Below are 16807 nucleotides of genomic sequence, written 5' to 3'. Positions count from 1 at the left end.
GTGTTTTCAAAAACTGGAATGATAAAGGAGAGTGACAATCTTCCAACATTTCACTGGTGTGTGTATTATATTAATAGAATATTGAAACTTAAGACACAAGAAAGACCAATAAAACACATTTTAATATCTGGGCGCAATACATTTGAGTAACTTGTAGGAATACATGTTGACCGTTTCAGGTCAAGTTTTCTGACCTTAGAGGGACACAATTTTCAACATTCTTGCTATATTGTATACTTACTATCACTATCAAAAATACAATATAGGAACAATATTTAAAATAAAGAGTATAATAATCAACAATTAACTGAAATGCACATCAACACCATGACCCTTTAAGGATTAAAACAATCGATGAATTAATTAAGCAGTCAGAATTTGTTCATTTCACTGAAAACTTTAGATGTATATAATAATCTCACACAAACTGCAAATCTAAGCAGTTTTGCATGCATTAATTTGCCAATGACTGAATTTGACCTTCAAGTAATGTTATTAGATGGTTACCCATTCCTTATGTTCAATAAAGCGAAGTGAAAACTGAAAACATGAGAACTGAACATGGCTAAAGCCTCATGGACCAATACTGCTGGGAACATGTACATTTAGAATTATGAATAAACTTGTTACAATTGACAGCCTTTATGAATGAAATGTATTACAACCAAATAATCTAGTAATTCTGCAGAATGTAGTGAAATGTGTGCCAGAGAATCAGTTACACATACAGTAAGGCTCGGACAAGATTCACATATATTATAGGATGAAATGCGCCTTTAGCCTGGGGACCAGGCTAGAAAGCATTACTGCCACCTTCCAAAACAAACCTTACCAAACGATGACTGACATAGCTGCCACATTATTTTACATCTAGTGTAAATGAGACCCAAGCGTAATGTCTTTGTTGGGCATATGACAGTGATACAGTAGATACAAGGTGCAGTTGTGTTCCATTTGTAAAACTGAAGTAGTCATTGTCACTGTAGAGAGCATCTTCAACAGTATCATAACATTTATAGAATTGTTACCAACACATGTGTACTTTTTACCTCAATGTAGAGTACACACATGATGTTCAAGGCACATAAAACCATAAAATAAGTTAAAAACTAAATTAATGTAGTTTTAGATCATTCCTGCTTATATACCCAAATGCTCTGGATGTTGCTGGTCTCTGACCAGCACTTTTGTTTCAGGCTAGAAGATGATACGTAACCTCGTGTCACCAGTCTGGAGCGGATGATATCGCTAGGTCATGATGTAGTATTGTTTTGTAGTCATCAGGCAGGAACCATCATCTGGAACTTCGCCTGATGACTACAAAACAATACTACAACATGACGTAGCGATATCATCCGCTTCCGACTGGATCATAAACCCTGAACAGGAATGCTGCCCAGGCTAGATGATACCTCACCTCGGTACTCAGGCTTTTATGTTTGTTCACATTTGTCTCAAAAAGAAAAGCCTGGGGAAACCCATTGGAAAATCTGGCATAGGAAGTGAGAGTAAACTTGTATTTCGCTAACCAACAGTGTGCCGCTCCAAATTTGGTGACATCAGTGTTCTCCGCTGTTTTCTACCGGGGAGGGGGGCGGTGCTCAGATCGGTGAACCAATAGGATCCACCGCCTGTTTTCGATCAGCCCCGCCCCTCTAAACCAGAAATCACACAGGCTGGGGCAGGGTAGATGATACCAATTACCAAACTTTATGCCAACTTTGCCAAGTGCAGATAGTTTGCAGACAGTTCTGCTCTTCAAAGACAAACAGCAAGTTTTTCTTTGTGTCATAAAGGTTTCACAGACCAAAATAATATAACTAAATGTTACTCAACGATAAGAAATGTACGTCCACTCTCTCTAATACTTTGGCAGAACAGATGCGCTTATTCTTTGGCTTTGTAGCGTAGAACTGTATGTTAACTGTGACTGTCTCCTAATTCTCCTCTCATTCATCCAACTCTTTTCCTCTCCTCACTAAGTCCTTCCTCTCTTCTTTAAAGATTGTTAATTGTTGCTGCAATGCAGCCATCTTAACATTTTACCTTAATAGAGCAATTGAATCTTGACCTTCAGGCACTGGCAGTACCACTTGTCAACCAGTATTGGTCCACGTCCAAGTGACCCTTAGTTACAGTGTAGTTTTATGTTTTAATACAATATAACTTCCACATGGTTGGAAGTGGCATCCCAACTCATCCTCTGAAAGGTTTCAACCCCAGTGTCAAATAAAGTTAGTTGCTTAGTAGAAGCAAAGGGTCATAATTCTGACATCTTGGCTGTATTCGGACACCGTTAACAATTTCCTTTCTGTTGGGAGTGGGACACAACAGACGTACAGATGATCGTAGCTTTAAGGCATTTCTGCTATAGTTTAGAGGAGAGATAACCAAGAGAGGGTAGAGAGTCGGTGTGACACGTGACAATAATGCTTGTCACTGTTATTGGATATGTGTGACATATTAAATAGGAAATTATGTTGAAGGGATTACGATGTTGGCTGAAGGTACTGTATGCCCAAATAAGGTAGCCTTAGCTAATTCAGTTTTGTTTGTTTTTTTACAAATTAAAAGGCCGCTTTAGAAGATTTTGAATGACAATTGGATGGAAACATAACTAATATAGATGGCTCTGCTTACAGCACTAATTTCTACATCAGGGGTAGACAACCATGTCTTTAAGATCAACTGGTCGATCCCGAGCTGCTTTTTGGTCAATTGCAGAGCAATTTGAAAACCCATATGGTCTGCTGTTCAATCATGCTCAAGTTTGCTGATTCTAGAATCTAGATGAACTCCAAACCTTCATACTTGACATCTCCTATTTTAGTCTCAGGCAACAGCACATGGCCATCCAACGTGAAGGCCAGGATGTAAGTGGCGATTTTCCCAGCATCTTCCTCTGACTTGAGTGCCACAATGATGTTGTCACCTGTGCCCGGGACAAATTTGAATGAGGAGAAGCCGTGAGTCGGGTTTAGGGGTCCGACATGCCTTACGTCGATGGGGCTGAAGTCACCGGGACAAGAGAGGAGCAGGTTGGTAGCTCGGCGCTCATCGGCTGTCTCCTCATAGCGCTGGTGACTTGCACGACGTGGCAGGAAAAACCAGCGCTGGAGATGATTGTTCCATGCTGCTGACTCGTGAATGAGGTAACCTGGGGAGAGAGGACAAAGAGACATTGGAGGAGGCATTGGATTTTATTATGAGATTGTACTGGATATAAACTGGAGAACTTGATACAGAAATGATACGTTGTATCCAAATACTGTAATTAGGGGTATGATTCAGACAGCTTGGTCAAGTTGTACAAAGACACAGGCGATTGTAAAAACTAGTGAGTAATTCCAGAGGAATCAAGTGTTGAGGCATACAGTCTGAAACACTTGAGTATTTCTAAGTTAGAAGTTTATTCAATCATATCATGAGAGAAGCACTCCCATGATATCGACACTTTGCATGCTAGTAGATTTGCTATTTTTTTAAAGGTATATTCAGTGATTTCACTCAAAAAACCTTAGGTTTCGTTTTTGGCTGTGGGACCCAGCCTAGGTTTTTTGACCCCCAGGGGTTAACTGGGGACAGGGAGGAACTCCTTATATGGTCAGCACACTCTATAGTAGGGAGGATTATCACAACAAAACAAAAAAAGAAGTGATATTTGAATTAAGTGAAATCACTGAATATACCTTTAATGTTTGAATAGGGCTTGATGCTGTGTTCACACCAGGGGGGCAGTCAGCCAGATATTTCGTGAAGCCTCATTTGAAATCGGTAGTTCATATAATGGCCTGTTGTGGCACTGGACTGGACCCAAAAAGCCCCATAGCTCCATAGAGGCCCATGTATTTTGGCCCAACTTCACCTAGACTGTATTACCTTAATAAACATGGTCATGAATACTTTCTTCTTCCAGTCACTAGTTTAAAGTCTCATTTCTAATGTCATAATATTCTTTTTGGAAAATTATGGTCCCATTAATTAAAAAATGACCATAAAGAAAAAAAACATCGCGTATGTTCTGAGGGGCGTGGCTACCGTTACAGTCTATGATCGGGATTCCCCTCCCACTCGAGTCAAAATAAAAACCAACGGAGAAGAAGGGGGGAAGTCCCGCCTCGTTGTCTGGGCAGCCAATGGCCAGCTGGTCCAAAACGGAGCCAGCCAATGGCCAGCTGGTACCAAACGGATCTAGAAAGATGGCGACTTACAGTGCAGGAATAACAGGCTTCATTTTACGTCCATGTTAGACCCGGCGAACGCTTTGTCCATATTTTTTACAGTCTATGGTTCACACTAGCAGCTAAATCAGTACCTGGGGAATGTATTCCCGCCGCACTCCGCAGGGCATTGTAGCGCCACACCCAGTTCTCGTGCTCCACGTCTCCATGGGAACCGACGACCTTGACCCACTCAGGGTTGTTATTGAGGACCTCTCCGGAAGTGGTGGTCCACTCCTTCCCTAGTCCACCCACATAGAGGTGTTCGTCCTTCACTGCCAACCACTCTGCCTTGAATCCTACCAGTGTCAGGTTGTGGGTCGGGGGGGTGGGGGGGGGTTCAGTGTTATGACATGTTGGTTATGAGACAGTTGTAGGCATGTAACGATACACTCAACTCACGATACGTATCACGATATGAGGTTCACGATACGATTTTTCACGATATTTTCAACACAATGATTTTCCAGACAAATGACCAATTTTTCTTTTTTTTTATGATTTATCTTCCCCCCAAAGCTTTTTTCACAATTTTTATTTAACTACATTGCAAAGATAATTGCCTTCCTTGATGTATTAATGAGCATCAATAACGACCATCACCTGGGCACAGTCACAGACACATATACAGCTTTTCTTTTCTTTTTTGAAAATCGATTTTTATTTTTAATAAATCGATACATATTGTCGGGATATAATATCGATATATCGCGATATACGATATATCGTTTCATGCCTAGACAGTTTTTTCTAGGCCACCCCACATAACCAGTAGGGCTATAATAAGTTAGAATACATTTTCATGGTGGCTTTCCAGCAATATCTGGTATTAGCTGTTTTTGACCTTGTATAGTTTTTGATTCATGGGATTTGTATTATTGTTTGGACCCAATGTTTTATACATTTGTGTCAATAAAGTAACTACTAACTATAACAATACAGCAGTAACAATTTAGAGATTACCTGAGGAAAAGCTAAGAGGTTCAAGTTTAAACTGACCTTTGGAGACTGATCCATCTCCATCAGGCAGGATAACCCAGGGAATGGCCTGCTGTCCCTCTATTCTGTACACCACTCCTGTACGGTCGTCTACACTATATAGGTGCCCATTAAACACCACCAGCTCTGACAACTCCATACCTGGGACAGACAGTGAGACATATGGGTTATATATTGGCCAATAAGGTATAAACACAAGACAGGGAGAGACAGAGCAGACAGGTCCATAAGTGCATGACTTTATAGCTAGAGGACAAGGAGGCAGTCTGTTATTAGTTTGGTAGAAACTGAATGGACGCTTAAGGGTCCATTGGTTCCATTTGTAAACTCTCAGAGTTATGGAGGACTGTTGGCCTAATCAGCTTTCAAGGATCAAACTGGAGGTCCTTCAAATTAAAATGTTTGAGGGAGTGGCTTTCACAAACACGGAAGTGCAATTTCACCGTGGCTGGTTTGGGCTGGGTGAGTTAGGGTTTTATATTATTTACTATTCATATGGGACAGGCTTAAGTAAGCCAATTAAACCTTACTAAATGACAAAGATCCAGCTCAGTGGCCTTGTGGTTAGAGTGGGACCCAATGCCTCCCTGCTTGACACTCAGCATCAAGGGTTGGATTGGGGGTAAGTCCCTGCAACATACTAGTCGCAGGGACATACTAGCATGTCCAGGGGGTGTACTTGTACATCAAGCTGCCTTACGCTACAGAAACAGGAGATAGGCTCCTGCCCTATGGGCCTCATTGGCTCGGCAAGGCTAATTTACTTAAATGACAAAGATATAGGAACTATACTACTGTATCCCAGTACTAACAATGATGAAGTAACTTATTTTCACATGAGAAGCAATAACATTTAACTTATAATGACACTAGTTTACTGTGTTACTGATATGAGTACCCCAAAACTGTACCTCGTCCCTTTTCAGCCAGGTGTCCCTCCACGGTCACCATCTCAGCATCCCACTCCACATCCAGCCTGTCTGACACAGTCAGGTGACCTTTCCTCATATAGCTGAACCAGGTGGCCTCCTTGGCAACGGAGCGCGAGGCCGTATCTAGGTCCGCGATCACGGCAATTCGGAACCGGACACCACGCTCTGTCCTCTCCGGCGGGCTGAGCGGGTATGTGCCATTATAACGTTGACGTTTCGCCACTTCGCGAAATGTTCCATCAGAAACGGCAAGACTTTGTTGACTGGTGAGGATGTCATCCTCACTAACTCCACGCTGTGAGCCTTGGAGCCTGTTGCTATTGGAACCTGTACTGATGATGCTGTCATCGCCATCGTCCGACGGGCCGTGCACGAGCAACAGGAGGGCGACGGCCAGCAGCGCTACCACGGTGATGGCCCGCCATCTGAGGTGGAAGCGAGGGTCGGAGGTCGCAGCAGCCAGGAGGACCTGGTGGAGGCCTCGCACCATCAAGACGAAATGAGATCATAGAAGCACCGCTATCATCATCATCATCATCACCATCAGCTCTGTCTGGAGGGGAGAGGGACAGACAGCTGAAATGGAAGGAAGAGAGAGAGAGAGAGAGAGAGAGAGAGAGAGAGAGAGAGAGAGAGAGAGAGAGAGAGACCAAAGGATGTAGAGTGTGTGTGAGAGAGAGAGAGGGAGAGTGAGAGAGAGAGAGAGAGAGAGAGAGAGAGAGAGAGAGAGAGAGAGAGGGAGAGAGTGATGGAGATTGGTAAGGAGAGACTCAGTAGCTCAAATCAGTAATTTTGAATTAAGAAATTGCAGTTGCTTTCGAAAAACGAATTCATAAAGAATGACACAAATTTAGCCAAGTGGGAAGGGAAAGAGAGATTGGAGATCTTGGAAAAATAGGACACGTTCTTATTGTTCATTGTTTATTCATTGCAGGCCATTGTGTATTGTTTGTGGGGAGCGTGTGAATAGGCATACTAATTAGCCAGTAGGCACCTCCTACATCCTCTGGCCTGAGGAAACTTCAGTGTATGATACAGTGCTCTGCTCTGAAGCAAATGACACATTATTTCACATCTGTGTTCCATGTGAAGTTCAAATAAAAATATAGCTGCAAGCAGCGATAAGGCGGGACCAAGAAAGAAGACAATAAGCAATAAGAACAATATGCACACATAAGACTCACAGGCTATGTTGTCGGTACCCGGATTTGAACACACATCCTTGTGGTCTGAAGGCGAGAGCTCAACCAACTGAGCTATCTTTTTTTTTTTTTAAGATGTTTTTTTGCGGCTTACGCCTTTTATTGATTTTTTTTTTGAAGGGACAGACAGTAGGCTGACAGGAAACGGGAGAGAGATGGGGGGATGACATGCAGTAAAGGCCGTGTCGGGTCCGGGAGTCGAACCCGCGGCACACTGCGACTGGATTACCAGTCCGGTGCCCAGACCGTTACGCTACGGCCTGGGCCCAACTGAGCTATCTTGACACAGTCATTTGTTTCATTGTAAACAGTAACATCATTCAGTATTTTCAGTAACAACTGTGTCCTGGTTTTGGGGATGTCTTTATCCATTACTACAGTGTGTTCACGTACAAACCTATCTTTGTTCAATAAATGCTAGCGCAAAATGGGTTAAGAAAAATGTACTATGATTTATTTTTGTCCGTATAGGTCCAAAGGTCACGTGTAGACGTTTTCGTGCATTTTCATCAAAGATCCTGGGAGGAGATACATTTGAACTGTTTATCATATAATTAAAAATGGCGGGTGATCTAAAGGTCAGAGGTCAAAAGTCAGAACACGAAAGTTGTTCGGCATGAGGAGACACATATGTGTATCACAGTGTCATTGCCAATGGTCAAACGGTTCATGAGCTATGCATGTTAAAAGTTTGCATTTTCAATTGAGTGCTATAGCGCCACCATTTGGCCAATCGTCATGGGCTTCACATAATCACTGTTTGGCTTGGCCCTCTACCAGATTACTGCGTTTCGCGAAAACAGACTGCACGGTTCAGCCAGAACTGCTATTTTTGGCGGAAGAAGAAAAATAATCACAAAAACAATATCCATGTGTCTTATATACTATGAGAATATAGTTGGCATAGTTTTGCATTCATTTACACCGTTAATCATTGGCAGTAACAGCAGTTATATAACTTCTATGCAATTATTGAAACATTAACATTCCATTTAGACAACTTGCTGGAGTTGAAAATTATAAAACATTATAAGAAAGAAAGAAAGAATACCACAGTAGTCTCCTTCACAGGGTATTGTGGTGTACAGAATGATCCCTTCCCTATCCTTAAACCATCAGTGGCAGAGAAATAATACTCAGATACACAACAATTCCATATCATAATGCCTTTTCCAGTAACAACAGGCTCTGGAAACAGCTAAAGCAAGCAGAGGAATAATAAACACATTGTAGGTGGGGGTACAACAGTATAGTAACCAGCTGTACCTGCTGCAGGCACACCAAGGACAAGCTGTGACCTGTCCCATAGTTCCGTTCCGTTTATATAATCAATCAGTGTTGTCAACGGCAACCAACAGACCCGTGGAGGACACCTGTCATACCAGTCATAGTGATTGTCCAGAATCACCTGTATACTGCAATGGAGCTGCACACAGCAGCAAACACATGCATTGCACACGTGCACACTGAAACATATTCACCATTTTTGCCCCCATGAGCATTCTGACACCAGTAGTATGCTGCTTCCCTTCGCACGGAAACCCATAAAAAAACATGACACTGTCAATGTCCTGAAACTGTCAATGTCCTCAGTCTGTACCTTATTTTTATCTGCCAATTTTACTTTCTGTCTCTCCTCACTACTAATGTGTGTGCAATATGTTTATCTTTCTGCATATTAGCCATGTTTGCATTGTGTTTCATGCCTACAGTATGTATATAACCTGAAGACAGATCCTTATACTTCCTGCAACTGCACCCCCCAGATTATTGCTTTAGAAAAATGATGTGTTCGTAGTTAAAGCTCCTGTACAGTAACATCCCCCTAATACAGCAATAAGCTATTCTCTTATGCATTAGTTATAACATGGTGATGGTGTGACCATGCCTATAAATGCCCTAATGATAGTGAAGTCGTGTGTGGTCAGTGGTCACTGTGGTGTGGTTCTCTCTCTCTCACACACACACACAGTGTGGCACAGCCACGAAGACACACTGGCCAGCCGGCTGGTCAACTTCGGCAGCTACTACTACGAACCCCTCAACGGCCTGTCCAAGTGTGTAATAGAGTTAGTATACCTCAGGAAAGCTTATAGCAGTTTACCACGAAGCACGTCATTAACTTTAAGCGTTCCAGTAGTAAAAGCACTAGACATAAAGTAATAATACCGTTAGGTTACAACTTCTACGTTAGTTACACTAGCTATTCTGGCTAATACCACTAGCTAACAACTTCAGCCAACTGGCTTTCATTTATCTTTACCAGGGTAGGCTGTGTCAAATCGATTATTCGCTTTTCTTTCACGTTGTCGAACCAACCGTGTGTCTCAAAAGTTCTGTACGGTACCTACCCGATTATGAGTAGCCTGAGCCAGAAAGTACTTACCGGGTAGTACACTGATGGGTCTCCAGTGTCGTTGGCCTCCCGCTGCGCCGGAGTCGGTCGGAGAGGAAGGGACCTTTGTGCGGTGGTGCTCCTCCGTGGCTCCGTCCCTATCGCCGCTCCATCGCTTGTTGCACACAGCGGTCCGTCCGGGAGTCAGTCACTACAGTCAGCCAGCACTTCCTGATGCAGACGCTTCCAATCCAACAGCGGCCGAACTGTGATCATATCTTATGTTATGTTACCTAACCATACTGTACATACTGTACTGTAGCTCAGACAGTGAATGTTTAATATTGAGATACGGATGTAACGCACTGCCACTGCCCCCATCTGCTCACATGATGACATAGCACTGATATATTCCCACCCCTACACACACGCGCGGGCCTGATGAAGATCAAATTTAGGTCGAAACGTTGTCAGCTTTCTCAATACAGAAAGTATTTTTGTACCTGTGGGTGTGCGGACTCCATCCATCATCAACATAATCTATTAAATGCCATTCCATGTTTAACTCGATCATGAGATAATTGATTTAAACCAGCAAGCTACTGTAGGCTAATGCAACAGTGGTGGAAAGTTTTCCTCATCTTAGTAATAATACATGAATGTGTTCACTGTTCATCACTTTAATGATGCAGCTGCTAAAGGGTGGGGCTATGAATTACTTTGTGCTATCCTTTAATTAATGCTTTTCTCTATTAAGTCTATGCATCTGCAAAGTAACTAGTAGGCCTAACTAAACTGTCAAATAATTGTGGGCTAAAAAACACAATATTTGCAGCTGAGATGTAGTGGAGTTGTGGAACAAAAGTAGGAAATTATAAACGTAAAGTAGCTAAACATTGTACCAAAGTACAGTTGAGTGAATGCACTTCCACCACTGTGCCTGACGCCACTTGGAAAATGCACTATACTTGCACTGTCTAATGTCCACTTGCTCCAGGCTGCAATGAGGTGTTAACACATTTCCTAATTTTTTCAGCAATGTCACGAGAAACCATTACCCCATATGCTTAATGTCTGTGAGATAAAGTCTTGCTTACTGATGTCACAGTTGCACAAGAGCCCATCTTTTGGGAGGGGAACAGCGATTTCATTTGTTGCCCACATAAACAGGCTTATTGCGAAACTTAAAACTCACCAATATACACATTATATTTGATCAAACATCATTAGACTGTCTTAAATATAGACATTTATTTACGTTTGATGTTTTTCAATTTCATAATCCTACAGTACAGTGAACACAACAATCATGTAACACCAGTTATTTTAAGATGATTGATTGTGGACTGCAAGTAACACCACAAAGTGCAACTTTATAATGTTTTTCCCTACAAATGAGATGTTATGTATATTTGAATTTTTTGTTTTTAACAGATGTTAGCCAAGTGTGGATGACAGTTTGTGTGATGTGCTGTATTGTGATATTTGCAATACAAAGCACTCTCTACATACTCAACAGGTTGACTTGACAAGTAGACATTAGGCTTCATATGAGGTCATATTATCCTAACTTCTCAGTATTCATTTACAAAAGATTACATACAATAATACAAAAACAAAGTAAATTGTTGTTACATTTACATGCTTATACTATGCCAATAAAATTAATGAGTGCAGTGACTGAACCAAACGTTTTTTTTTTCTTTTACCTTGATATAGGCTATACAGTGGTATTTACTATAACACTGATTTTCTTTTCTCAGTAACGTCTCCTATTCAGGCAGTTCTGTCTAGAAGTTGATACAAAATGGAGGCAGAAAATCTCAGCCTTTCCCCATCATTTTCAACAGGAGCTAGGAATGAAGTTAAGAAGCAAAGAAGATGGGGGGGGGGGGGGGGGGGGGTTGGAAAGAAGAACATTATGGAGGGAATAGCAGAGAAAAGGTAGGAAAGCAGAAAGAAAAAATGCAAACACTGATTAATGCCATGTGCTATAAAATTGCTGAACAGTAACAGATATTTGCACAACTTTTCTTTTATTATTATTAATAATAATAATAATACGGTAATATTACCGTAATATAAAAAACAAACAAGAAAACATCATGATTACACTAAACTGTATTCCCTGTCTAATTAAGTGGGCTTGGTGTGTGTTGCAAATACCATTGTTAAGTGATAGTCCCCATCCACCAGTTGTTCTATGATATTGAAGTGGTCTGTGTTGGGCACATCCTCCATGGTCACATTTACTCCCGAAGCTGCCAACGCCTTTAAAGGTCAGGGAAGCGAAGAAGGGGCATAATGAAAAACATACTTCTGTGTTGTCACTGTTATCAGTCAGGCTAGTATCAGTCATCATATTATATGATGAACTTGCCACATTGGTGGCCTGCTAACCTACACAGAGACCAATAAAAGAGTATTTCTGCCACCTGCTGGTAGGTGATCATTTAAGTAGATGGCCGGGTTTCCCAATGAGAACGTGCACATGTAGTTCTTACATGCTGTTTTCAACGACATGTCCCTTACATTGCAGGTGCTTCTGAAAGGCGCGCGTAAGCGCCTCTCTCAAAACACGCCACGATGTAGCGTAAGCACACACGTAACTGGTCGGAGAGCCCTAGCAATCGATGTCAGACTTAACCAATTGTTCCACGCAACTTCCTTATAAGGTGCTGTTGTAGGACTATTAGTAGGCCTAACTGTGACTGCAAATATGCCCTTTGCATATGCACATAAGCCCCTTTTTCCATCATCTAGCTATATCATTACTCATCATGACAACAAAGTCTTTCAGGAAACACGTTACCTGTTACGTGTGGCCATCTGGGCATGTGCGCATGCGCTGCACACCTGTGCAAGCTACGAACGACCCAAAATCTCTTTGGGAAACCTGGCCCATGTCATTAACTGGTAGACAGACAGTTCTGGTGCTCTATTCAAGGGTCTATGGATCACTAACTTTGTAGTAATCTTCGGATTGCTTGCGGAACTCTGGGGAGTCGTTCTTTGCCATGGCAACCACAATGTGACAACTGGAGGAAGAAAGTTTGAGCTGAGGGACCAGTTTACTGGGGCTATTCTGCACTGCTACTTCCCTGTAAAGAACATAGGAAACAAACACTGAGATATAGAGTATACAATGGACACACACGTTTTAAACAAGACAAGGACATAGGCATGTTCTGAGATAGTAGATTACACGAACACAAATATTTACACCAAAACAGACACAGACAAAGACCTACACATATACTGTGCTACATTCACACAAAAAAACAAGAAAGAAAATGTAACTTTGTAACGTGTTGCAGTGTGATGCGTGGTGAGCTTGTAGAAACAAAAACAAAGCCTGAGTTATACCGGTACTTAAATAATAAATCAGGCATCAGACAGAAACTGAGAGTAGTGTGTGTGTGTGTGTGTGTGTGTGTGTGTGTGTGTGTGTGTGTGTGTGTGTGTGTGTGTGTGTGTACTACAAGTCTACAACATGTAGTGTACTACAACATGTACATACTCTGTCATCTTGAGAGGCTCGTTGACATAGGTGGAGAGAATAGGTAGGAGGTCGTAGATACCACTGACCAGGAAGGCACCTGAAGGGTGTAAGGGTAGACGGGAAACCTGTGGATGTTAGGGTTGAGGCATTTGGGATGTTCATTTTTGTGAGTGAGTGAGTGAGTGAGTGAGTGAGTGACAGAAAGAGAACTAAAACAAGATGTGTGGGAAGGGAAGCAGTGGAACCTTCCTGCTCACTCATGTATGCTGCTCTAGATAACAGTTAACAGTGTCTGTAAACACTCATTCCTGCCCTCTCCTCTCACCAGGCCTCACCTTTGATCTGAGGGGTGATGTTGTATTGTGACCAATCAGTGGACAGGACCATGGCAGCCAGGTGAGCACCAGCAGAGTGACCACACAGGTATAGGCCACTGAGGAAGAGATTTGTTGGATCTCAGAAGAAGAAAATATTTTCACCACTCATACAGCAGGTAAGAGGAAAAGAAGGGCTGATGAATCAGTTGTTGTAGCAGCCAAGATAAACACATCACATAAAGATTATCTTGAAAAGAGTTGCCAGTGAAGCTAGGAAGAACAAGCAATGTGCAGTACCTGATGTGACTGTACTGCTGAATGACAGACACCACACTCTTACGCACCTGGGACACCATCAGGTCCATATTGCCTGAGAAGTAAGTGATGAACAGAAAAGGTATTTCAGTATGTCAGTATTTCTACTACACTGCAGGCACAAAAAAGCAACCCTTTACCTTTGGGAGCGATGTCATATCCAACAGCAACAACCACCACACCTTTTTGGACCAGTGGGACTGCCATAAAGCCAGATTCCTCCTTACTGTATGTGGAGATCGAGAGACAGTCAGTGAGATTTTCATTTGAAGCAACTCTCCGATGCATAAGCGTCAATACCTTGGTGAATACTGTGCAGCCCTTTCATAATAAAGATTATTACCTGAGGAACTGCCAGTAGCCTCCATGTATGTAGATAACCAGGGGCATGTCTAAAACAAAGGGATACCATACCAGTTAGTTAGGACATGATAGAACAGAGGACAACAACACACACAGAAAATAAGATAAAATAATGGAACAGAGCAAAACAGAACAGAACAGAAAATTACAGGGAAATAATTCAGTATCACTGAAGGGATAAAACATCTTTCATGCATTGTTATTATACTGAACGGAATAGAGTCTACAAAGTATTGTTGGAACTAAGTGAGACGTAGTATATAGACATCCATGATATATGTGGATTGTGGAAACAAAGTTTCATTGAGCAAGGCGCTGAACCCTAAAACTTCTCCAGGAGTAGCCTAAGATTTAGACTCTCGTAGATGTATTTATCGATTCTGACATTTTCAATCTACGACAGTCTAATCTAGATTAGATGGATGAAAGATCCATTCAGGTTCAGGTAAACGCTATGCGCAAGGTCAAGGACAAGTGGGGCAACAGCGTAAGCACCTTAGATTTAGCATTTGTACATGTTCAGAGCCATTCAAGGGCAGGGGGTTTTGGGCGAAGGACCAAGGGGTGAGTTCGCTTAGACTCTCGTAGATTGAAAATGTCAGAAACGATAAATACTGTACATCTACAAGAGTCTAAATCTTAGGCTACTCCAGGAGCACCATATTGAAGGCAACCCCCTACTTGCCTCTCTTTCGAAACAAAAGTATGAGTACGAGTATGTTTACAGAAACCATGTGGCAGGCAGTGTACATCTGAAGTGCGATGTGCACAAACAACCATATTTATGTACAATAAAGGGATGACTTAACTCACCCAGAGAATTGGTACTGGGTATGTAAACATCCAGTTTCTCTCCTTCTCCCTCTCCATAGGGTACATTCAACAAGGTCTGGGCCAGGCCACGAGCGCGCTCAGTACCTGAATAATGTTACAAACAAACACACAAAAACGATCATACTGACATTTAGACACAATGACATAAAAGGTATAGTAGCCTACAGGTGATTGACTTTTCTTAAATAGTGAAAGCTCTACATGCTATGTTCTCTGCCTGTATATATCTTATTCAGAGAGTATCCATTTATCATCTTCAATGTTATGTTCCAATTTTGTCTGCTCACTTCTTTGTGTCATCATTGATCATCATCATCATCACTTCAAATTCCACTTGTTCATCCTGTATGGGTTATCTCCTGGTTAAATATAATTGGTGTTCTGAGGCCACCTAAATATGCGTTCTGTAATCTGTTGATTCTGTTTACAAAAGACAGACAGTTACTGTCCACTGTCCAGTTCTGAACACCACTCTGATTGCTAATTTGCTATCAGATTATAAAGCAATTTAATAAACACTTATTTTAACTGACACTTTTATTGGTCCAACACTACAACTACAATTGCAACCCAATAACAAGCACTTCATCCCTTCTATTCAAAGTGCGTCAGTAGCAGCAGAATGGGATACACTGTCACTGACAACAAGTCTAACCAGTCCGTAGGCTACACTGTACAACCTGACATATCTCAGCAGCAGTAGGCAGTAACGCTAGACTCCTGCCGGGCCGGCCACTGCCAGTTCAAATTAAATATCTGTTAATGAATGAAATTATTGTAAGACCAACCTTCTTTGAGCGCCGCGACGTGCGCTTTGATCACGTCGTCTGCAGACATTCTGTGTGACCACTGACTTGGGGAGTATTGCCTCTCGAGCTCCTGTCCGACGGGGACGAGAGGCAGAGAGTCCTTCTTTTACCCATGTATTTCACTGAACTGAATTGCAACAGTCAAATGCCAAAGAATCCAAACAAGGCAAATAAACACCATGTGTAGGCGAGCCGCTGCAGCTGCTGTCACAGATCTGTGTCAAACAGTGCTGTGGTGAACAGCGCTCTCTGGCGTTCAAATCGTAGAATTACAGCTCCACAAAACAGATTGCAACTTGCAAGAGTTCCTGTTCAATATATTTTGTGTAATCCTTCCTTGGTTTGAGGTCAGGAAGTAAATAAGTAATATAATCTTATGCTGTACTAGCACGTGACCATTTACCCTGTTGACTAGAGTAGAGTTCATGCCAATTAATTTGATTCCGAGTGATTTTTGATGAATTGAACAAGGTGGACCCTCTTGTAAACAAGTGTAATGCTTTATTGGGTCGTCCACTCACAGACTAGTTAACAGTCTTTGTATTGAGTTGTGCTGGAAATGTACTGTAATTCTGCAAACTGTTAATAAATATTTCAATCAATCAATCTCTTGCATAAATGCGGCGTCGTTCTATATTACATACATGTGAAGATTTCTATATAATATATATTAAGGACACATGTGTACTTACATCTTTCTCCATGTCTCCCAAAGCTGTAATGTTTTACTTTTCCCCACTACTGTTTTAGCTGGACGAGTCCGACGTGCAAGCAGAGACAGAATGTCCACAACATGGAAATGGCACACACACACTGACTGTGACTGAAGCTGAACTTTAGAACATTGGCATGTGTGTGAATCAGTAGCCACTAGCGGCTAGCCAATGTCAGCACATTCCATCTGCTACTTTGACCCCATTCCAGCTGCTGCTTTTTTTAAGCCACTCGGCCATAGAGTAATACTCTCGGCCCACTTGTG

The 16807-nt window shown here is 42.0% G+C and overlaps 2 protein-coding genes across 3 annotated transcripts; both read right to left on the bottom strand.

Annotated features, from left to right (window-relative positions):
• Positions 1-101: 101 nt before the first annotated feature.
• Positions 102-10183, bottom strand: cant1b (calcium activated nucleotidase 1b). Of its 2 annotated transcripts, none has more exons than XM_083765746.1 (5): positions 9740-10183; positions 6131-6704; positions 5220-5360; positions 4316-4519; positions 102-3157 (listed from the first exon to the last, which is right to left on the bottom strand). In XM_083765746.1, the coding sequence occupies exons 2-5, from the start codon at positions 6639-6641 to the stop codon at positions 2787-2789; spliced, it is 1227 nt and encodes a 408-aa protein (XP_083621872.1). In that variant the 5' UTR covers positions 6642-6704; positions 9740-10183; the 3' UTR covers positions 102-2786. The 2 variants fall into 2 exon arrangements, with proteins under 2 accessions (XP_083621872.1, XP_083621871.1); XM_083765745.1 differs by having other exon boundaries at positions 6131-6727; positions 9740-10181.
• A 741-nt stretch (positions 10184-10924) lies between these two features.
• afmid (arylformamidase) lies at positions 10925-16640 on the bottom strand. Its single transcript, XM_083764708.1, has 11 exons — positions 16521-16640; positions 15808-15898; positions 14999-15103; positions 14166-14214; positions 13963-14048; positions 13805-13877; positions 13526-13623; positions 13209-13287; positions 12654-12789; positions 11855-11959; positions 10925-11541 (listed from the first exon to the last, which is right to left on the bottom strand). Exons 1-11 carry the CDS (start codon positions 16530-16532, stop codon positions 11512-11514), a joined length of 864 nt encoding a protein of 287 aa, XP_083620834.1. The 5' UTR covers positions 16533-16640; the 3' UTR covers positions 10925-11511.
• Positions 16641-16807: the final 167 nt, after the last annotated feature.

This window comes from Protomyctophum parallelum (assembly GCF_964188405.1).
Source record: "Protomyctophum parallelum genome assembly, chromosome: 5".
NCBI classification, from domain to species: Eukaryota; Metazoa; Chordata; class Actinopteri; order Myctophiformes; family Myctophidae; genus Protomyctophum; species Protomyctophum parallelum.
The sequence above is the reverse complement of the archived record's forward strand: the minus strand, read 5'-3'. Positions and strand labels throughout refer to the sequence as shown.

Coding starts and splice junctions, on each gene's coding strand:
- cant1b (XM_083765746.1), bottom strand. CDS start 6,641: ATGGTGCGAGGCCTCCACCAGGTCCTCCTGGCTGCTGCGACCTCCGAC. Junction 5,361..6,130: donor CCTGGCTGAAAAGGGACGAG/GTACAGTTTTGG, acceptor TGTCTGTCCCAG/GTATGGAGTTGTCAGAGCTG. Junction 3,158..4,315: donor GGCGGGAATACATTCCCCAG/GTACTGATTTAG, acceptor CTCTCTCCCCAG/GTTACCTCATTCACGAGTCA.
- afmid (XM_083764708.1), bottom strand. Junction 14,215..14,998: donor ACCCAGTACCAATTCTCTGG/GTGAGTTAAGTC, acceptor CCTTTGTTTTAG/ACATGCCCCTGGTTATCTAC. Junction 13,288..13,525: donor CATCACCCCTCAGATCAAAG/GTGAGGCCTGGT, acceptor TACACCCTTCAG/GTGCCTTCCTGGTCAGTGGT.